Source organism: Rhinatrema bivittatum, chromosome 4, assembly GCF_901001135.1.
Source record: "Rhinatrema bivittatum chromosome 4, aRhiBiv1.1, whole genome shotgun sequence".
NCBI classification, from domain to species: Eukaryota; Metazoa; Chordata; class Amphibia; order Gymnophiona; family Rhinatrematidae; genus Rhinatrema; species Rhinatrema bivittatum.
Window position 1 is genome coordinate 150,859,912 of NC_042618.1, and position 23,719 is coordinate 150,883,630.

The following is a 23,719-nucleotide window of genomic DNA, read 5'->3' on the forward strand; positions in this document are numbered from 1 at the left end:
ATTATGTTTTTTCCCAATTTTTAAGTCCACAATATGGGAAGTCGTCACATATAGAAAATATTTGCTAAAATAAAAGGAAAATTCACTCTATGAATACAAGAGCCTATCTATTTTATACCAGTTATATTACCCAATAAACTGTTAGATTCCCCTCCTCCACTCTTATCTATAAGAAAAACTTCTAAATGTGCTGGGTCAAAGAAGATAAACTTATTTTTTTGATATATTATGATGCATTTGCATGGAAATTTGAGAAAGAAGGTGGCTCCAATTGAAGCCACCCTCTGTCTCATTTCAAGAAATTGTTTTCTTCTTGACTGGGTAGCCCTTGAGACATCCGGAAAAGCCTGAACTATTTGGCCACAAAATTTAAAGCTTCTATTTTTAAAGTATTTCTGCATTACCAGGTTTTTCTCCTGCTCCAAACCAAATGCCACAATCAATGTGGCCCTTGTTTGGATATCGTCCTGCGATGCTTCAAGAAATTATGTCAAGTTAGGACTTTGTGCAGCAAGTTGGTCTATACCACCTTCTGATGTTCCCTCTATTCTTCTCATATTTGAAATATAATACATCTTGGAAATCGATAGATCAGTTAATATTCCCAAAATTTCTTTTACATATTTTTTAAACAGTTCTTGTGCTGATATCAACCTTGTATAAGGAAAATTCAAGAACCGTACATTTTTACTCCTTAAACTGTTATCTAAATTTTCAACTTGCTTATATAACATTAAAGAGTCCTTAATGAAGGTGGCTCCACTTGTCTGCAGTGATGTAATTTGTGCTGCCGAAGCAGCCCCTGTTTGTTCCATACGTTCAATTCGTGTCCCATAGTCTTTCAGCGTTTCCTTTGTCTGGGCTGAGAAATTGGTGGACTGAGCCATTGACAGAGAGAGATTCTTCTCTATCTTGGTAACAGCTCTCCATACATCAAGGAGAGTAATGTTTCAGGGTCTGGATCTGGGAGTATTGGCAATTCAGTCATTTCTACAACCGGATTGTCTCTACTTTCCACAGTATCTACAGAGATCTGAACTGATGGAACTTTATTGCTTTCCTTGTTAGATCTTACATCAGTCAATTTTGGGGTAGTTACACCGTTACTAACCCCATTATTGATTGGAGACATATTGGGTATCTGGTGTGGGGTGGGACTAGGTGTTGCTTCCGACGAGAAAGAGATATCGGAAATGACTTCCCTCGAAGTCTGACTCACCCTTCTCGCTAGGTGGATATCCATGGGGCCCCTTACTTCCTTTGCGACTGGTGTAGATACCGCAGGCTTCAGCTTCCGCTTCTTCCCCATCAGATCGAATTATTTCAGTCCGACAGCAGATTTTTCCCCAGGGGCGCGCCCCTTTGGCGCGCGACTTCGGCAGCGCGCCGGCGGCTGCGCACCGCTGCGACTCGGTTTAAATAGTCGCGGCTGTCTCTCCCGGATGACGTCGGGGAGGGAGGGCGGAAGTCCGATTCTCTCTCCCGGGCTCGGTCCCTTGCACCCCGCTTCTCTCGGGCAGCTCTTCCAGCAAGGCTTCCACTGACCTACTGCCGCGACTCCGTTTAAATAGTCGTGGCTGTCTCTCCCGGATGACGTCGGGGAGGGAGGGCGGAAGTCCGATTCTCTCTCCCGGGCTCGGTCCCTTGCACCCCGCTTCTCTCGGGCAGCTCTTCCAGCAAGGCTTCCACTGACCTACTGCCGCGACTCCATTTAAATAGTCGCAGCTGTCTCTCCCGGATGACGTCGGGGAGGGAGGGCGGAAGTCCGATTCTCTCTCCCGGGCTCGGTCCCTTGCACCCCGCTTCTCTCGGGCAGCTCTTCCAGCAAGGCTTCCCGAATACTTGCATTTTTAATTAATGCAGAAAGAGGTCTGGGAGGGTGGGAGAAGGGGGTTGGACAAACTGAACAGACCACCTTTTCTATAACATTCGATGGGGTGCATGGAATCGAGCAAAGCTGCAGACCGCCACTCTTACCTTCAGCCCTGATGCTGTGGCAGACCCCCTGGACCGCGACACGACCAACTGCCGCACTTCTGCAGGCCTGATGCAGCCTGCGACAAGACGATGCCAGTCATATCTAACACCTCCCCTAGGCAAGCACATGCGCCTCTGACTGAGAATTAAAGGGCCCGTGGCAGGAAATCCCCCGCGGCGCCCATCATTGACGTCATTGCCTTCAGCCCTCATAAGAGCCTTGCTGTCAGCACTCCATGCCTCGGTAAAGGGTTGTCTACCTTGTCAGTAGGTAGCAACAGCCCTGCTGGAGTCCCATCATCAGCCACAGCCTCAGCTGGAGCCCCGTTGTCAACTTCAGCCTCAGCTGCAGTTTGCCTTCAGCCTCAGCCACACCTGCAGCTTGCTTCAGCCTCAGCTATACCTGCAGCTTGCTTCAGCCTTAGCAATGGCCACAGTTTGCCTTCAGTCTCAGTCATGACTGAAGCTTGTCTTCAGCCTCAGCCATAGCCATGGTTTGCCTTCAGCTTCAATCTTAGCCAGCCATAGTTTGTCTCATCACCAGAGATATTCTCCTAAGACCAGCTGGCCCCTGGAACCCAAGGGCTCAACCTGCGGGCAAAGGGGCTAGTATAGGTGAAGTTCCAGTCCGTCTCTGCTCCGTTTCTCGCCCATTGGCAGTGAGGACCTACTGGGCCCTCCCAGTACGTGGCGTCAACCTCACTCCAACATAAGGGTCCACAACCCCAACAAAAGCATTTAAGAACGCATAAAATAATCAAATAAAACATGGAAATAAAATAAACAAGATAGTACATGAATACTAATATATTTAGATAAAAAACTCAAAACAACAACATTTTAATAATTTAATCTTCCATTCCAGGAGCTCAAAGTGCAAAATACAACTGAAAGCAAATTGTTTACAATAAAAATATAAGTATTTTAAACAGCATTTATTCACATACAACATTAACATATCAAATAAATATAAATAGATAAAAACAAAACAAAAAAGCTAAGCCCCCCATATGTAATCATATCATGACTGAAATAAAGAACCAGCAACATAATCAAATAAAACATAAATAATTGTAGTTAAAAACAAAAATAAATATATAACGGTGTATGACAATAAGAAAACCCATTAAAAGGCACAGTGAATCTAAGTCAGATAAAAGTTACTTCCAAAATACAGTGCTAAAATGTGTCCTATAAACCATGCATTAAAAGTGATCATTGAATTCAGTTATGGCCTAAAAGATATCATATAAAAACAAGAGGTATTCAGCCACTGAAATTCTGACTAAGTTTCTGGACTTCGACTCTGAGGATACTCAGATAAATCAAATAAATCCAGATAAGTTTATTTGGATATTGTTAGAACTGCTTCATGGCACAAACAGACTTATCTGGATAACTTAGCTGGATAAGAGAATATCGGTCACCTTCGAACACCCCTTATTTATCTTTGTTTTTATCCAGATAAAATGTAACCAGAGAAATTGGTGGCGGTGAATGCTGCAGGAATTTCAAATCTTGTGGTCTGTCCAGACTAGCCATTTTGAATAAGGATCTTCAAGTTTTAATGCCATGCTTAAAATTCGGATAATCCAGATCCATTCTTGCCTCTCTGGGTAAAGTGTTTCATAACTGGGATGCTGAGCAAGAGAAAGCCCTTCCCCTTGTCCTTGCCAATTGCATGACCTTTAAAAAATCCGTGACCTGTTTTCATTTATGGAGTAGTGTGTTCCTGTGTACTTTTTTAGCAACACACGTGTACGTAATTTTGTTCTTTTTATTTTCCATTCTAACTTCACGAAACTAATATATATAAAAATATACATAAACCCACTGCAGATCTGGGGCTGCAAATCAATGATGACAGACAGCTGTTTCAACATAGCAATTTCCCTTCATGCCAGCACTTCAAAGCTTATAAATTTGGTGAGATTACTTCTTCTATCTATCCATTAGAGTCATATTTCTTTCCACTGATGAGCATGTTTCATTGCTCATGAATTGGCCTTAAGAAGATCCTTCACAGTGTAGGGGAAATTCTTTAAGCAATGGGGAGGCCAAAATGTGTTGCACAGTTTGCCTCTTACCACAATCACAGGTCATGGGTGTGGTGGAGTATCCCCATTTTGCCATGTCGACTCTTGGCCTGCCAACTTGAGTATGTAGGCAATTTAGGGCCTCCCAGGCAGTCCACTCCTCCTCTGCCACTGCAGGAAATTGCTCAGTTGCTCCAATATCTATGTTAATCTCAACAGCAAGATCGTCAAGTTGTGCCAGCCACATCTCCTCATGGGTAGCCGCAGACAGAGTGTCAATTACTTCTGTTATTGTGAGGAAGCTCCAACATGACTTCAGGCATTTTTTTTGCCACACCGTGACTATAAAGAGCATGTCTAGTATCCTCCATTTTGTTGGAGAACTGATAGCAAAAGGTCATCCTCCAGCACAAGGTAAGGGATTAGCACCACCTCCCTGACCTCCTCCTCCAAGACATGTAACCTAACACTGTGTGGGAGGAGTGGGTCTACAAGGGTTTCTAGATAGGATTTAACCTGTAATAGTGAGTTCTGTTTTCATCTTTCTCTCTGCCTGTTTTGGTTATAGCACAGAACCATGTAACCTTATAATCGGACCAGAACTAGTACCAGATGAGAGAAAAATCCATCAGATTTGACACTACTTTGCTGTTCGGCTGGCCATGACTCTTCAAATGTCTGGTAGTGCTATTCCAGCAAGGATTTAGAAACTGCTGAGATTAATTGGTTTTAGGTAGCCTGTAATTATTCAGCAACTGTCATTCAATCAATTTTTATTACATGGGAAAAACATTCCCAGACTAGGCAAGTGTACCCAGTAACACCATCCTATCTGGCAAACTAGGCAACTGCCTGTGGCATCAGCTACTTGGGAGTGGCAAAAAACAGCAGCATTCACAACAAAACAATAGGCTCTAACAACGTCAACTGCACAAACTCACAGTGCCATCAATATCTGTAATCACTTTGGGGCCGATGCAATATAGTGCGCTCAGCCGAGTGCACTGTTTAACCCGCTGTTGGACGTGGGTTAAATAGGCGTTAATCCACCCCCTAATGCATAGGGGGATTAGCACCTATTTAACGCGCGTCCGACGCGGAGTGAATGAGTTAGCGCTCATCACGTGCAAATGCATGTGAATACGGCTCATTCACTCCAAATGCAAAAAAATAAATGTGCGACTCAGATGCAGATGCCTAGAGCAGGCGTTAATAGCTGTACGCACTGAAAAAAAGTACAGAAAAGTAGGAAAAAAATGCTTTTCTGTACTTTTTTAAAGTAAAAAAAAAAAGAAAAAAAACTGCCGGCTGCTTTGAAGACTGGCGCCGATATGCTCGGCGTCGGTTTTCATAACCGGTCGGCTGCAGTAATGAAAACTGACACCGGGTTTATCGGCATCGGTGTTCATAATCGGCAGACCGCTGGTAACAGCGGGGTCGCATTAGCAAGGAGGCGCTAAGGTCGCGCTAGCAACCCTAGCACCTCCTTGCTAGCGTGACCCCCCCAATTTGTTTATTGCATGGCACCCCCCTTGCGGGCGCCATGCATGCACTAAGAAAGCGGGCGCTGAAAAGTCAGCGCCTGCTTTCCGCAAATTTTATTGCATTGGCCCCTTTGTCTTCACGTCTTTCATGTGCACAAATATACAGCCACACCATGTACTGCTTTTCATCATGGCTTTATTTATTTTTTGCAGTTTATGTAATATGCTTTTATAATTGGTTTGACTCACTTTGTGCCTACACCTCTGATATAACCTGAGCGGTCAGCTTTGTTTCCATGGTTTAGTCTATGGTACAGGGAACAGGAGGAGAGGATGGGAGGCTGGAAAGGATGGCAGAGCAAAGAAGTATTTTTGTCTGCAGACTTCTACTTCTAATTTGTGATCCTTTAGTCTTATCTGGTGAGAATCAGTATGTGCTATGTATGTGTGACTGAGGTGAGGTTTTCTGCTAATATGTGGTTTCTGTTCAGGGATCTGCAGCCCTCTCGTTTTTCTGTTATTCCAATAGGAGGTGTGCTACATAAGTGCAGAGAGTGTTTTTAACTAGGGATGTGCATTTGTTGGTCCATTCCTTCATTCATTTCAGTGGTGTACGTGTATTTCACGATCAGAAGGTAGGCACGCAAAGCTTATGTTATAAGTGCATGTAGGTGGCTGCCTACATGCACGCATACCATCTGTTTTGTGCGCCTCCCTTCCGTTCGCAAGATACAGGCACACCGCCAAAACAAGTGGACCAATGAATGCACATCTCTGTTTCTTTTCAGGGTTGTTGTTTTTTTTCTACTTCACAGAGTGCCTGGTAATGAGATAAAACTGTCTTTAATTAAACTGCACCTTTCAGAATTTAAGAGGTTCAAATTGAATGACATAGGGAGCAAGAAGTTACTTAGATAAGTTTACCCAGGTTATTTTAGGTGAGAAATTCAGCAGGACTTAACCTGAGTTAGTTTGTTGCTGCATAGGACCTCCTGACAGCATTTCTTCCAACAAGACTTACCCCGCACTGCTGAATATCGGGCTCCCTATTGCTTAGTGTAGATTGCTAAGAACAAGCTGTCAGACTATATTAGCGGTATATCAGAATTTCAATTAAATTAAATATGCTGTTTTCCTCCTCTAACCTAATCATCCTTCTGGGAACACATTCTCAAAATCCAGCTAATAGACCACACACCATGGAAGCCCACTACCCACTGCCTATATGTAGTTCCAGCTGGACAGAAGGGGGCCATTTATAGCCAAGCCATTTTACTGAAATAAATCACTATTTACTGGCTTTGAAAATTGTCCTGGCTTTGAACTGGCTTTGAAAATTGTCCCCCCAACAGTAATTTGAGTTTCTCAGTTTTATTCTTTATTTTGATTCATTTGAATAAGCAGCACCTTTATTTAAGAACAGATGTAACATGTCCAAACCGTACTCGTGTATTCCGCCTGTGTTAGCTTTCGACTGTTTATAAATAGTAATATGCTATGTAAATACAGGGAGTAAACCAGCACTTTGCATTGCATGGAAATATCTTATTTGATTTTCAGAACATCAGTTTCACCACTGCTCCTTTTCTGTGTAAACATTTTCTCTGGCTAGAATAATGGTGAATGGTCAAATGCACCAAAAATGGAGACATATTTGGATAGCTACACCATTTGTATCTCAAGAGTTGAAAGGAGCAGTATGAAGCAGTAAATCTATCAGGATGACCACATGAAGGGATACTTTTCCAGGACAATTTTAAAAGCCATTTACCTTGGTAAATTGGCTTGTTTCCGCCTCAGAAAATCTAAAATGCAGGTGCAGGAGTGTTCTTCATTGGGGGAGTGGGGTTAGAGTGGGGAAGGAAGATACATATGCAAAATGGAGTTTTCAGATCTACACATTTACTTTTACCCATTTCATCCCCCCGCCTCCCTCCCCCCAGTAGGAGTGCATAATCTATGCATAATTTTGTCACCAGTTACCCACAGAAGCAAATTCTAAAAAAGAAAACTATACTTTGAAAATTGACTGCCAACGCCGCAGGTACAAAATTAGCCACAGACTGTACGCAGGCAAGTGACTGATTATAGCACCCAAAAAGACTGGTATTCTGTTTTATTCTGCAGGACAAAATTGTCCTGTTCAATGTACTGAAGGACATAAATGGATATTAGAGATTGGCTGCATGCCAAGTGTTATCACATTTTTCTAGATCTGCAGGGAGCTCTTAGACAAACTCTGATTTTCATCTGGTGACTTAGGGGCTACTAGTGGAGACAGATGGGCTAGATGGACCATTGGTCTGACTGACCCTAAAACAGCTTCTCAAAGTTAGTCACCCTTGTTAACAAGTAGTTAACTAGGTTAACATGCTTCCTGTGGAAGCACAACATTAATGAACAGAAAATGCTTTCATTAAAAATATTTTATTGATTTCCTCAAATAGTGACCCATTTCAGGTATTTCCCATTGTCCTCTGATGCCTGTCAGGGAGATAGTCCCTGTTTATTATATATGACAGTATTAAATACATTTTATGACATCTAGGCTGCTTTGACTAATAACAATATAATATTTTATAATGCCTGGAGGTCTTCTGTCTGATCTCTGTTTTGCCTTTCAGTAGTTATGGACATTCTTTATGTTGCTGTATTTTATTAGTCTGTCATGGTTTTGACATTATGGGTAGATATTCAAAGCTGGCCATAAAGTAACTTAGCCGGTTAGAACTTATCCAGCTAAGTTACAATGTATATTCAGAGGCACTGCAAAGCTGCTGAATATACATGTATATGTACACACTTAAGAACATAAGAACATAAGAAATTGCCATAAGAAATTGACTTAGCTGGATAAGTCTACCCGAATAAGTTTAGACCTGCTTTATGGGGCATCTAGCACATATACTTATGCGGCAAGCTCCAAATATCGCTAGTTAGCCGTAAAAGTTATACGGCTAACTCACTTCGCCTCGATCCACCCAGCACACACCTACGTTTTCTGGGTGTAACTTTTGGCCGTATAAGGGACTTATATGGCTAAGCTGCAACCACTGAACTTAGGTGCATATTCAGCGGCCGTTATTAGTCGCATAAGTTCTGCTAATCCGGCTAAATAGCACTGAACTTGCTTTGAATACTGGGCCCCTCATGTTTTATTATGGATGTTTTTTTGTTAGCCGCTATGGATTTTGGATATAGCAGGATGATATCACAGAGGAGCTGGACCACCGAGAACTGCAAGAGGAGGTGGAAGCATATCCAGATGTGTATTAAAACAGACTCTTGACTAGGAAAGAAAGAGGAGGAACGCCAGGTCTACTCTGACCCACGTTTTGGATCCCATAGTTAAATTCCCATCCCGGGTTACTTAAACTACAGTATACTGATTAACTTCATCTTCAGAGATTCCAACATAAACCACACACTCCTTCAGGGAATAGAGCAGGGACAGTCCAGAGTTCTTCATAACATCCAAATACTTCATGGTATATTCAGGTCATGGTACCTACAAGTCCAGTTCCAAGGTCAGGATATCCAGGTTCACTTCCACATGTATATGTACAGGTACACACATCACTTACTTAACTTCAAGAGTCATGGACTTATTGTATGACACTTTGGACAATTTTTACTGGAAAGCTGGTCAAAAATCATTAAACAAATTAAATATATGGAAAGAAGAGTTCTCAGCCTGGCTTACAGAACTTTAACTCAAGGGGAATTGCAGTCTGTTAGAGGCCATCCCTATTTCCTGACCTTAAATGCCCTGCTCTTTTTTGAATGCCAAACATATTAAACTGCAGGCTTTCTGGCCCCATATATTAATAAACAAATATATATATATATATATATATATATATATCCCCCTCTGAGGTTTATACCACAGGCCTGATATTCTGTGCCAAGCTAGCTAGAGACTGCATTGTACAAATCAACGCCTCTTGTTGGTACCTTTCATCGTCTCAAATGATAGAAATTCTTCAGTGAATTCATATGTGCAGTTAATTCCTCAGTCTGTGTATATAAAACCACACCTCCAAAACCTGCCCCGAGTTGAACGTGTCCCCTCTTACAGTGGTACATATAAAGAACGCACAGAAAAAAGGTGTAGTTAAATCCCACGTCACTCTACCGCATTCCATGCTAGGAGACCCTCATTTCCATTAACTCCTCCCAATCTCCTCCCACTTGCATTCCAACTGTAAGATTTGCATACTAACGCATGTTGTGCTATTTATCATTCGCGTTAGGGCCCTAATGCGAAATAACAAATGACCCAGTAAGTTAGCCGGACGAATACCGATTTTTAGCATTAGCTGGATAACTTTAGGACTGCATGAAAGCTGGATAACCTTATCTGGGTATTTTTTACTTAGCCGAGATAAGCTTAGCTGGCTAACATAGGCCTGGATTTTCTAAGTTCGCAGAACTTATAAAATCTGGCGGTAACGGGGGGCGGGGAGGTGAAGCAGGGGCCAGGCCTGTGGTGCAATCACTGCCAGCTTTCGTTCCCAATAGCGCCACCATGAAAGGTGGTGCTATTGGGCGCGCTGCTGGCAGCGCTAGGTCGTCGCGAAGTCCGCCACGAGGCCGCCCTGACTCCTCCCCTTCCGGTGCAGACTCCGCCCCGATTTAGATATCGCACGCGACCCCCTTAGCCAGATGCCCCACGGTGGATTGTTGGCCTTTATGCTTCTGAGACTGAAAGTGAAAATTTGATTTTCTGCTCCCACATTCCCCATCAGACTGGAAGGCAACAGTGAGGCATGGAAGGGGTCCGGGCTGGCACAGGAGGGGTCTGAGCTGAGCTGCACATAGCCATACCTGACAGGAAGCAGAGACCGCAGAGAACATGTATTCAAGAGTCTTGCAGTAGGCACAGAATGAAAGAAACGCTTTTGAAGGGAGGAGCCCCAAGATGTTTTATTGATTTAGCTCATTTATTATACTCTATACATCTTTATAATAAGGTAGAGAAAGCAAGCTCTTTACCTTTACTGCTCTTTTGGGTGTTTCAGCCAGAATTGGTGGGAAGATTCCTTTGTAGAAACCATACAACCTGTTGAAGAGATACACAAAAGACTATTTTGCAGTGTACACAGGAGAGAGAAGGCATTAGTCAGTTGGCAACTCTGCCTCTAACAATGGCTTTGAAAATCTTAAACACTCTCATTGTCAAGAGAGAAATACCCCTTTTGTCTCACAGGTAAACACAGGATACTTTGAACTCTACCCCAAGGAGCTTTATTTCTCGTATGTCGGTATAAAGGAGCTCTTTTGGATAAATGTCACAAAAAACACATGGCAACTAATCATTTCTCTATTTACAGCAGTTTACACATATTTACAAGATTTTAAATAGCAAATTATAGACCAGAAAACAAAATGACAGTGGCTATGTCATATTTTGTGATTGAGAGGGTGCTCACTGAATAGTTACTATTGCTAGTTTCTAATTGGCTGTGTGGGGCAACATAATAAGCCCTATCTATTACTTATTTTTTTATTTAGAGCTTTTTTATACCGACATTCATGATCCCAATCATATCATATCGGTTTACAAGGAACAATGGCGCAATAACATTAACATCAACTTGAACAATAGGCGAAAAGTGGTAGAAGTTACAATAAAACAGGGTCACTCGAACTGGGAGGAGGAAGAGCCAAAGGTATGGGTAACTCAGAGAAAATAATATCTGGTAATATACTCAGGATTAACAATAATCTGACCTCTGGGCTGAATACTAACACAAATCTAAATAAGATCATATACTCAGGACTGTAATAATATCGTATATTCATGACTAAATAGTACTTATGTCACAGCAAAGCCCAGAACTCAATTATTAGTACATAGGTATGTCTATAGATGAAAAATATCTGAATGACACAATGAGGTTTAAATCCTGCTAAATGATATGATAATTGTGTAAATCTATTGATAGAATATGACACTAAAAATACATACTCATTAAAACAGTAACATATTAACCTATAAATCCACATGATTTCTGTGCACTGTCACCATCCATTTCCTACAATATGAGACCTTAAGGGGTTCTTCTGATGATAAAAATTTACTGTATAACAAGACAAAAGAGACGGTGAGGCACTGATATGCATTCATCAGCAGAGATATCTCGGACTTATCAGAAATTGATGCACCAAAGGTAGAAAACAGGGCAATGGCAAGAGCCAAAGGAATGCTAGATCAAAGAGAGAGAGGAATTGTTAATAGAAAACAAGAGGTCTTATGGCCCTGTAATGATCATTGGTGAGAGTCTAGCTGGAGTACTGTGTGCAGTTCTATGGGTCATATCACCATACCTGGGAACCTCTGATTTCCACCCACCCTGAGATTTTGTGCATTAACCAGGGGCGGGGGAATGGCAGCAGCATGGACACATCCTCCCACAGCACATTGTCTCGGGATTTCTTGAATTATTATTTCTCTTATACCCTCGTGTGTTCACTCTCATACTCAAACACTCTCACACTCCTCTCACTCTCCCTTACACACACACACACACACACACTCAGTCATACCTCCCTCTCCTTCATACACATACACATGCACATTCACATATATGCATGCCCACACACTCTCACTCATTCATACCTCCCCTCTTTCATACACATACACATGCACACTTACATTCATGCATGCCCACACACACTCATTCATACCTTCCCCTCTTTCATACACATACACATGCACACTCACATACATGCATGCCCACACACACTCACTCATTCATACCTCCCCTCTTTCATACACATACACATACACACTCACATACATGCATGCCCACACACACTCACTCATTCATACCTTCCCCTCTTTCATACACATACACACTCACATACATGCATGCCCACACACACTCACTCATTCATACCTCTCCCTCTTTCATACACATACACATGCACACTCACATACATGCATGCCCCACACACACTCACTCATCCTCTCTCCTTGCACAACACCCACATGCAACAGCCCCCGCCTTCTCCAAGCCCGCAGGCTGATGAATCTCCTCCTTCCTTCTGCCGAGGGGTGGGAAGAAGGGGCCCAGGCTCCTACTTCTTTATTTTAAAGAACAGTTTCAACAGAAAAAAACCACAAAATTGTTATGAGAACCTCAAAGAATATATACTATAATTATTATAACAGTCCGCACAAAAATAAATGGGGTAAATATTCAAAAGCCATTTAGATGGATCATTGAAAAGTTATCTGTCTAAATGGCTTAGCCACAATATTTGGTGACTTATCTGGCTAAATTCTAGGTGGATAACTCTTTATCGGGCTAGAATTTAGCTGGATATGTCTAGGGTGTTCCTGGGGCGAGTGGTAGGGATGTGCAGAGCAAAATTTTATGTTCATATTTTTTATGTCCGAAAGGGGGTCCCACTTGCGGCCAATATGGACATAAAAAAAATCCAATGAGTTGGGTATATGTACATATGTGCAAAAAAAAAATTTAAACCCCCTCACCCTCCTTAATCCCCCCCCCAGACTTACCACAACTCCCTGGTGATGGAGCGAGGAGTGAGGACGTCATTTCTGCAATCCTTGGCGAGAAGCATGTGACGTCGGTGGCACGTCGAGTGACGCGGCGTCACGTGATTCCCGGCTCGTTCGCGCCGGACGGCTCGTTCGGCCCAAAAAGAACTTTTGGCCAGCTTGGGGGGGCCTCCTGACCCCCTCAAGCTGGCCAAAAGTTCTTTTTGGGCCGAACGAGCCGTCCGGCGCGAACGAGCCGGGAATCACGTGACGCCGGCGTCACTCGACGTGCCGCCGACGTCACATGCTTCTCGCCAAGGATTGCAGAAATGGCGTCCTCACTCCTCGCTCCATCACCAGGGAGTTGTGGTAAGTCGGGGGGGGGGGTTAAGGAGGGTGAGGGGGTTTATATTTTTATTTTTGGCTCAACAATCGCGATTTCCCACATATCGAACATATCTATGTTCGATATGTGGGAAATCCGATCGTTTATGTCGAATCAATTTTTTAAGTAAAAAAAAAATATAAGTTGCGTTTTACTAATGCGGTCAATCCGAATGCACACCCCTAGCGAGTGGTAGGTGTTCTGGGGAGGAGCAGAGTTAGCAGTTAACCTAAGTCTATCCATGCTGTAGTCAGGTCTAAAGTTAGACATATTATACCTATCCAGCTACCTTTTAAGATAGCTGGGTATATTCAGCAGCATTCCTGCGCCATTGAATATCCCGGTTAAGTTAGCCGGATATGTGTATTTGGCTAACAGCCGCTCAGTGGCTGAATGTAGACCCAAAACATTTTTAGTATAGTTTATTTCTTGATTAATCAACTGTTATATTCCTGACTGAATGTTTCTGACATTTCTTTCAGCCATTCATTGTCTCCTTTATGTGTCTTGTCTGTATTTCCTTCTTTTTTTTTTTTTTTTGACATCTCTTTCTTTCTTATACACCATCAGATCCATTATAGAAATGAAGTAAATGAGAGCAGATAAAGTCCAATTGGTCCACCCAGTCTGCTCAATTGTTCCTGACTACATTGCTTTAACTAAGGATATATCTTAGATGTCAGTCATACAGGTATTTCCTCTTTGGACCTCAGTAAAGGTCCAGTCCATTCAGATGGCAATTTATAATCCCTGCTGTCCAGTTTTAAACATAGATCAAGCATTATGGGCAGGTGCTACAACCTGCATATGGGGGCATTGCCTGCCCATTCCCAATTCTCTATCCCCATTTCCCATGATCCTTGGTGCCACCTGCCCCCCCAAACCCTTTCTTCCCCCTTCCAGCCAGCAAGAAGAGGACAGCATTTCATATCACACCGGCCTCCTCTGCTTTCCATTTCCAGTCATGGTTTGAACCATGCAGTGCACTGTAGATCTCACAGGCCCAGCCAGAACTGGGCATTTCAAACTGTAATACTGCAAGCAGGCGTCAGAGGAGGCGATACACAGGCATTATGTACCATACACAAGCATTAAGTACCACTTTCATCCTGTTGCTAGGGAGTTGGAGGTAAGAGATATGTCCAGTTATGGTATGTGCAAGAGGTGACAATCCCATTCTCTAATATTCTGGGTAGATAAATAAGCATACCGATTCCCATGCTGAAATCAACACACAGAACCCCACCCAATATGACTTTAATCCAACATCTCAGCCCTTTTCTAAAGATTAGGTGCATAAATTTAGGCTTGCAATTCATTTCTACTAGATAGAGGTGCCTAGCGCTGAAAATCACACTAGGCACCCAACTTTCTTTCTTAGCCCTAACACTATCCCTGCAGCCACTCACTTTTTAGGAACTCAGTAAAAAGTAGACACATGTTTAGGAATTCAAACCTACTCAGTTTTCAAAGGGGCCAATTTAGGCTCCTAACTCCTTACGTTGATCTCATGTGTCTGGTCTTTGATACATCTTCCCACAGCAAATTGTCTCAGGATTTCTGGATATACAGTTATAATTTTATAACTTTTAATTTTATTATTTTGTTAGAGTTTGTGATCTATTGTGTGGTAAGTGTTGTTTATGTAAGCTATAAACCATTTAGAACACAGCCTGTAATTTGCAGTTAATAAATGTTCTTAAATAAATAAATAAGATGTTTAATTCAGGAGATAATATATCTTCCTTCTGGAAGACTGGTTATAAGTGAAAATTGTTGTGAACCTGCCCGCGAGGAGCACAGGCTGTCTCCATACCTCCCGTGGCCAGTCAGGCCACTGACGCCTTTCCCTCCGCGGCAGTCATGCCGCTGTGTCCGGGCTCCTCCCTGGCTGCCTCCTGCCCTGCGTGGCAGGGCCGAGCCGCTGGGAGCTCTCCCTCATAGTCGGGACCACCGCTGCTGCTCCTGCTCTCCCCGATGCGCTGCAGCCGCTCCCGGGGTCCTCGGGAGGCAAGGAAGCTGTCCTTGCCGTGCCGGGATCTTCAGCTGGCAGGGAAGCCGTCCCTGCCGGTGTCTGCTGCTGCCCGGGTCCTTGCCTGGCAGGGAAGCCGTCCCTGCTGGTGCCTGCAGCCCTCCTACTCTCCCTGCTTGATTTCTTTGCGGCTGGAAGCCGCTCCTGCAGCCTGCCTTCCTCCAGCTTCTTGGCAGGGCTGCTCCCGCTGCTTGCCTGCTTCTTGGGCCTTCCACTTGGCTGGGAAGATGCCACCAATGATCCTGTTTCTCTCCTCCAGCTCTTCTTAGGCGCGGGCATATGCCTTCTCCTTTTCAAGTGCCAGCCAGGTGTGGCCCTCTCCTAGCTCCTCCCCGGGCATTGGCCTCTTCAGCCCTACAAAAGGATCCAGCCTTCATTCCAGTGTTGCCTTCACAAGGAGTTAGTCACTCCTGCGATCTTCCTGTCCTTCACTCCAGGAGTCATCCCTGTTCCAGCTCTTCTTCAAGGTCTTATGTTTCCTGTTCTTTGTTGGAGCTCCTCGTCTTGTCCCGTTGTCCATGTTCCAGTCCAGATGTCTGCCTGCTGTTCCTGATATCCGTGATCCAGTCCTGAGGTCTGTCTCCTGATCCTGTAATCCGTGTTCCAGTCCAGATGTCTGCCTGCTGTTCCTGATGTTCAGTGGGAACCTATGAGTTCTGCTCACCCTGGAATTTCTCAAGATTAGTAGGGGGGAGGGAGAGCGGGGGGAGGAGAGCAAGTACAGCGACACAACACACTTTCCCTCTTCCCTCCCCTAACACACAATAACAGGAATTGTTTTACCACGGGCCCCTGCAATCCTCGTGCACAGGACCAGTGCAAGGGTCTGTACTGTCCTAGGCAGACCAATGTAACATCGCGCCCCCCCCCCCCCCCCCCCCCGCCTAACCCACCTTGAGTTTAAAGTGCCCTTCTTACACTGGTATCTCTCTCTCTCTCTCTCTCTCTCTCGCAACGGAAGTCCTCACGTACACTGATGGCACCTGCCTAGTCCCTTGCAGCCTCTTCTTCACCTCGCGTGTCTGTGCCATTGCTGAAATTGTTGTCGTGCATGCCCTGCTTCACTGTGACATGGGCCAGAATTTAACCAAGAGCAGCGAGAGGAAACAGTGCAGCAAATTAAGAAACAGCGGCACCCAGAGATTTTATGGTCCAACCTGGTAATTTGTCTAGATTTCCAGAGTCTCCGGGCTAAATCCAGAGAGTTCCCAGGTATGTTTATATTCTACCATGTCCTGAAAAATCTGTTGTCACACCGCCAGGCATATTTTCTTTATACTAGTTCTTACATGTACTACTCTGTCTATTATACTGTACTATTTCTTAAGTATCTCTCACAGAAGCATGCAGTCTTTCTGACTGCATGCTTCTGTGCCTTATTCACACATAAGGCATAGTCCTTTTCTTCCTATAACAACTCATTCAGAGCTCTCTCCTTTGCATATATTTCTCTCTTACACTCCACGGTGATATCCAGAGCTTCATTTTCTAATAGAAACATACACTCTACTGATAGTGACATAAGCACATTCAACTCTTGACCCCACTCCCAACACACGCAAAGGCAGGAGTTTGGCAGCCCTATCATCTGAGCCCCAGCTCCCACCCCCTCAACACTGCAGGCAGGGGCCCACAGGACCCCCTTTTCCTCCCCTCCTGCTGTCCCTTCTCTATTTACGAGCTTGGCTACAAGAAAAAAGGCCCACTTGCCCCAGCATCCATTGGCACAAGATCAAGGTCCAACTTGCCTCCCTCCTTCCACTCATCCAAATGCACAGGATAAAGATGCCCCCTGCCAGCAGAGCGTTATTTGCTAGAGGAGTCCAAAGTTGGGGGCCACTGAGCCCCCATTTTCAGGTATTCTGGGGTGTCTCCTAAGCCCATTCATGTTGTGTGTGTGGGGAGGGGGAACATCAAGACATGCTGGTCCCTGGGATGGGGAGCAAGGACATTTCACTTTGGGATGATTTACCCAGCAGCTAGAGTGCATTTGTGTTAGCATTCATGTTAGTACCAAAACCATGCTATCGAGGCCAAGTTTTACTGTGCCCTTATTACATGAGGTTTTAATATGTACATGAAAATTAACCACAAAAGTTTTTTTAGTGCAAGTTTTATTGCATAGGCCCTACAATGTCATCAACTCGCTCAATGCCATCTGGGCAGACTGATCCAGTTTAGGTTTTATTCCACTGCATCTATGCCACTGTAGCCTTATTTCCTTTTAAACATGAAACTGCAAATCCATAAATGGACTAAAACCAGATTTGAGTCAGCCTGATCGAATAATACAGAGCCAGTTGTTAACTTTAGAGCAAATAACTTAGCTATTGCTATGGATATGGTCAAACATTCAAACATTTGAAAGACTTCAAGAAATCCCAGGATGGAGAAATTTTCCCCAGAAAAGGGATTTCAAATACAAATGGTCATGATATGAGGCTGGAGGGAGGAGGAAGGCTCAGAAGAAATGTGAGAAAATACTACTTTACTGAGTGGGCGGTAGATGGCTTCAATAACCTAACAACAGAATTCAAGCATTTTTTGAGATAGCTATTGAGGGCAATGGTAGAAACAGGGTTGGGAGGCTGCAGTATTGCGAACAATCTACTCTTCACTTTCTCCTGAGCAGAGGCAAGGAGAGAGGTGATAAGGAGAAAACAAGGGGAAGATAAAAGGAAGCACGTCTAAGAAATACACAAGCCACATGATATCTGGGCTGGAACCAGTAGGCTACTACTCCCTAGAAACCACCCAGATGAATGTTGGTACATTGGCGGTGAATACTGTCCAGTAAGATAATAAAGGGGAAAAAAAGAGTCAGATGAAGAAAAATGATCTTAGTATAAGGCCTTATTATCTTACTTAAAACTATATTATATTTGCTAATACTGTAAAAGAAACAGTAAATTCCTGACATATTACATTTGTGTAAAGGAGCCTATGGTCCCTTCATTAAGTCTGTGCTCCTCCTGGGGGAGGAGGGACACATTGTAATTGTCAGAGCAGTGAGTGGACTGAACCATTGGCTATGGCATTCCCCTCTAGGAATGGCCACAATGGTATAGTCCAGGGTTTGGCTGGGGAAGAGAAGTCCATTCCCTTGAATCTCTGCAGAGGTTTGGAGTTTAGGAAAGGAGAAAGTCTGCTATATGTCTTCAGTTCTTCAGAGTCCTATAGTGAGTATAGAGGGCCACATAGACAGTTTCCTGTGGTGATGCTTCTGATATTTGACTATAAATTGCTGTTACTGAGGAATCCATCAATGGGGTGGAGAACATCCCTACTCTAAGGGTATAAGCCTCTCATTCTGGGTTTGCCTTTGTAAAGAAAACACTGATAAAAAAAATCTGTATGTGAACAAGGATGTAGGAGAAACAAGAAAACTGAGTGTCAGATACCTGTCCAGAGGTAATCATCAGTAAGGAAAGAAAAATGAAGAATGCTGCCCATCCAGTGTTCTGATCAAGGAGTCTGAAGGAGTTCAGAAGACAGAAGGAGAGGTGTGCGGGAGAAAGATTCAAGCATTAAGAGAATCAGGTACCAGGAAGAGTCCTTGGAGTCAGGAGACTCCAAGGACTCTTAAACCCCAAGAATAGTAGTGAGGGCATCCCATATTTCGGTTATAACAGTTGTGATAGTGTGAACCATTTTTAATTTCAAAGTACAAGATGTGATTAGAGATGTGCAGTGGGAAAACCATTCGGTTTGGGCTTCGTTTTCAATCCGCCATGGGAAATTTCATTTTTCCCATGGTTCGGGCTTTTTTTTTTCAGGGGACCCCAATTATCGGGTTAGTGCCCTTGCTCATGATTATATATTGGTAAGACTCTAAGAAAGAGCAAAACCTGGATCTATGAACTTTGTAGCAATATCAGTAATGCCTGACAGGTGCCTCCTCTGGTTTCCCTTTGACCTCATTCTCAGTACAAAGGGGTCGATGTAATAAGGTGCGCTGAAGCTGCCGCAGGTTTCTGCATACCTATGTATGCATTTATACATGCATTTTCCTGCGCAAATCCCTATACGGAGATGTAATAAGGGTTTTGTGTGCGGAGAAAAAAGCACGTACGAACGCACTTACAGAGCCGCAGTTTTTCCTGTGTGAATGCATGCTAAAGGCATGCAAAGGCGGCAATGCAATGTTGCAGGATGCATGCATGAATGCATGCAGAGAGCTGCACTAATGCTAGTGCGGGTTTTTTAATGTGGGTTTTTTACTGCCACGCTGGCGTCTGAGTGTCCTGAAAACCACCTAGCTGAGCTCATGTCTCAGCATCCGAGTGGCCAGCTTAGCAAAGCTCTTTTCTGGGTGACTGAGCGGCCAGCTACGCTAAGCGCTTTTCTCAGCGTCAGAATGGCCAGCTTAGGTAGGTGCTTCCCTAGTCGCTTTTCTCGACGTCCAAGTGGCCAGATTTGCGACCAGCTCAGCACCTAGCTCAGCACCTGAGCGGCAAGATTGGTCAATCGTATAGATTTACAACCAAGTAAGCGCTGAGCTCAGCACCTGAGCGGCAAGATTAGCTAGGCACCTTTCTGGGCTCCCGATCATATAGATTCGCGACCAAGTAAGCACATAGCTCAGCACCTGAGTGGCAAGATTAGCTAGGCGCCTTTCTGGGCACCCGTGAGTGCCTATGCCAGCATCCGAGCATCCACATTGGTCCCCAACTGAGCACCTATCTCACTGCTATGCCAGTGTGAATTAGCATCCATGATAATATTTGCCATGTTTTCTGTAGCACAGTTATTTGAAATATTAAAAATACTTTCCAGGATCATACTTTCACTTAATAGGGAGACCCGTTCACTCACTCGCTTTTATGCGCAGATTATCAGAGCAGGTTTTGAGCACAGATGCGGCCACTTATTACATAGGCCCTTACTAGGTCTGCGTATATTTCCATATCTGCGCAGATTTCTGCGTGCAAATCATTTGCATAATTTATTTTTTTACAGCCCGCGAAAGCAGCATCTTCAGCTGTGCACGATGATCAAAACCCATGCTCATAACTAGCGCCTGTTTGCTGCGGGTCTTATTATATTGGCCCCAAAGTGTCCAATCTAAGATTTTCTGACTTGGAACATTGCTCACCTCGGACCCGTAGTGACAATTTTGCTCTGCACCTAGTCCATCATGAACAATGTTGGATTTATATACTTAATTCTTTACATCCTGCAGGTTTGAACTTAGTAATTGATTGGTTTGCCTGCATTTGATAATGTTGTTTAGATTCATTCTCTCTTTACACTTTTATTTCTGTTTTGTGATTGTCACCGTTTCTTACTCTATTGGCTCTGGTTCCCCACATAATTTGTTTAGTGCCTATTGGATCTTATAAAGCATTGTTCTGAGCTCAGGTCTATGCTTTAAGCCTTTGTACATATTTTCTATGAATACTGTAAGCTTTATTTCTTGAATTATGGTTATGCTTTGGTTACTGTTTCGATTTATAGATGTTTATTAATTTATTTATCTTTCAGATTGTTGTCTTCCCCTTGAAACAGCTTGTTTTGAAACATGGCTCATGTCGGGGGTCTTTTTCCAACCCTGACAACAATTATAATGCAAGAGCAAGATATATTAATGCTTTACTCTATTAAACAATATTTATAGACTTTTTTTGTCTGGACAGTTTATGAGTATTTTCGCACAATCTCCTTTTTTGTCTATTAGAAATAAAAATGTACACATGTAGTCAGGGGGCAGTGGAACACCTTTTTGGTTGGGGGCACAAATAAAACAACCTCAGCCCCTGCCCCCTATCTTCCCTAGTGTGGGGCAAAAAATTGTTCAGGCCGAGGCCTCAATGGCCTACCCCATTCCACTGCTTATGCATGTAGTTTATAAACTTGTCTCCACAATGACCACCTCACCACACCCCCTTTTTCAATGTAGCTAAATGTACACTCATACTTTAAGGTGTCTGAAAATCTATAGTACTCATGCAGATTCAGCATAACTCCTTATTTTATGGTCATACATCCCACCTAGAGCCTTGAAAATATATCTCGCTGTTTACATTTTGGGATATCAACTGGGACCCTAACTGCATGTTACGTACATATTTTTAAGACCACACAAAACATTTCCAATATTCAGCTACAAGGCACCCATCTAAGTTGAACTTGAAAATCTATTGTTATGTGGACAAATAGATGTACATACATTTAGGAGATGAAAAATGCAAGTGCAAAGTTATGTAGTGGTAATGGCATGCTATCTACATGCATGTATTTGAAAAAGTAAGGCATGCACATATAATCAATACTGCCTTCCCTCCACCCAGAATACTTCTGTATTATGCAGCTAAGTTTCTGCGTGTTAAGGAAGTACACAAATAATTCTGGTGGCTGAAAATGCATTAAAGAGGCATTCAGCAACTCTACCCATGTAACTTCTTTTTTACGCATGTAAATCTCAACTAAGCTTTGGAAAATGTAACCTCCTAAGGTCTGTTTAACTGAGAACGGGAATGGACACAAACATTCAGCCCTGTTCGAGGAAATGGTTCCAACAATAATCACTGGAATGATTGCTGAAAGAGTGGAATTAGTTTTGCCTTCTCAGTTTGCACTTCTTCCAGGTTTTCAGCATTCTTATGGTTTCAGTTTCTTTCCTGGAAGCCTTAAGTCATCCAGGCAGGCAGCAGGAAGCTGACTAACCTAAATTAGTGGCTGTCCTAAATTATTGCAATACATTTGGAATTGCCCTCAATTTGCTGGATCTTTCACTTTTATCTCTTGTCTCACTGTATTAAGCAGATCATCTGTTATTCTAGTAATGCTCAACCTCAAAATTTCTGCATCTAGTAGCTGGTTTATGCAAGCTTCGTACTAAAACAATACAGCCAAAGCTACATCAAATCATGAAAAACTGTATTTACTCCTGACTTGAAAGCAAGTAATCTCAATAAGCCGTTATACTAGTCTTACTGTTTATTTTATCTCTATCTCTATCTATCTGTCTACCTATCTATACGTATGTATCGCTGCTATTAACACTTTGACACTTTTAAATTCAAGTAGGTACAATCAAGCGCAAATGAAGATCAAAGAGGTTTATATCTAAAAGAAAAACAGTGACAGGAAAGACTTAAAGAATGCTGCCATAATTGACAGTACTTAGGCAACATCAGATGATGATGGAGCAATATCTATTTCTTTTTCCACATTTCCTAATCTGTCCAAATCTGAGGATGGTCTCATGGTTGAATGATGCCTGCTACATAAGCCTGACAAAGGGAATATAAAATACTGTATTTGCCTTCTTTGAATATCATGTAATGGAAAATGAGACGCCTATAACAAGCTAAGAAATTATCTTAATGTGTATTGAAAGGGAAACTGGAGATTTGAAGGTTGGATGACAATATATATCTGAAAAATGGAAGGATAATACATAGCTGGAAAAGGCTGGATGTTGATGAAAAGTGAGCTAATGATGGATGCATGTGTTGCGATCCCCCCTGCTGCTGCGCTGCAGGAGGTCTCTTACCTTCCTCCAGAGGCCGCTCTGAAGCCAGGGCCTCGCCTGCGCATCATCCAGGACTTGCTCCAGGGCCTGAGAGGCCTAGCTGTGCCGGTGGCTTGCAGCCTCAGTGTTTGGACTTCCTGTTGGGCGACGCCCTTCCCTAGGGGCTGGCCCGCAGCTCTCTACCCTAGTTATAGGACCAGCGGTGGGCGGTCCTGGCAAGCTCCTCCCAGGGAGTTGCCCTCTACCTCCAGTATTTAAGGACTTTCTGTTCACTGTGTCTTTGCCTTCGGATTGGGTTACACAGTTGCCTGTGGCCTCTCCCGATCCAGGTCCTCCGTGACTCCGACTCCTGCTTGTCGTCAGCATGCCTTGACTCCGGTCCGTGACTCCGACTCCTGCTTGTCTTCAGCCTGCCTTGACTCCGGTCTGTGACTCCGACTCCTGCTTGTCTTCAGCCTGCCTTGACTCCGGTCCGTGACTCCGACTCCTGCTTGTCTTCAGCCTGCCTTGACTCCGGTCCGTGACTCCGACTCCTGCTTGTCTTCAGCCTGCCTTGACTCCGGTCTGTGACTCCGACTCCTGCTTGTCTTCAGCCTGCCTTGACTCCGGTCTGTGACTCTGACTCCTGCTTGTCTTCAGCCTGCCTTGACTCCGGTCTGTGACTCTGACTCCTGCTTGTCTTCAGCCTGCCTTGACTCCGGTCTGTGACTCCGACTTCTGCTTGTCTTCAGCCTGCCTTGACTCCGGTCCGTGACTCCGACTCCTGCTTGTCTTCAGCCTGCCTTGACTCCGGTCCGTGACTCCGACTCCTGCTTGTC

The 23,719-nt window shown here is 43.7% G+C and overlaps 1 protein-coding gene across 3 annotated transcripts in view; it reads right to left on the minus strand.

Moving 5' to 3' along the window:
• The window catches only part of SLC25A21 (solute carrier family 25 member 21), an 847,107-nt gene that overhangs the window by 142,107 nt on the left and 681,281 nt on the right, over positions 1–23,719 (minus strand). For all 3 annotated transcript variants that reach the window (XM_029598981.1, XM_029598980.1, XM_029598982.1), the window contains one exon: positions 10,493–10,559. In XM_029598981.1, coding sequence (XP_029454841.1) covers positions 10,493–10,559 — 67 coding nt within the window. The remainder of the gene's footprint in view (positions 1–10,492; positions 10,560–23,719) is intronic.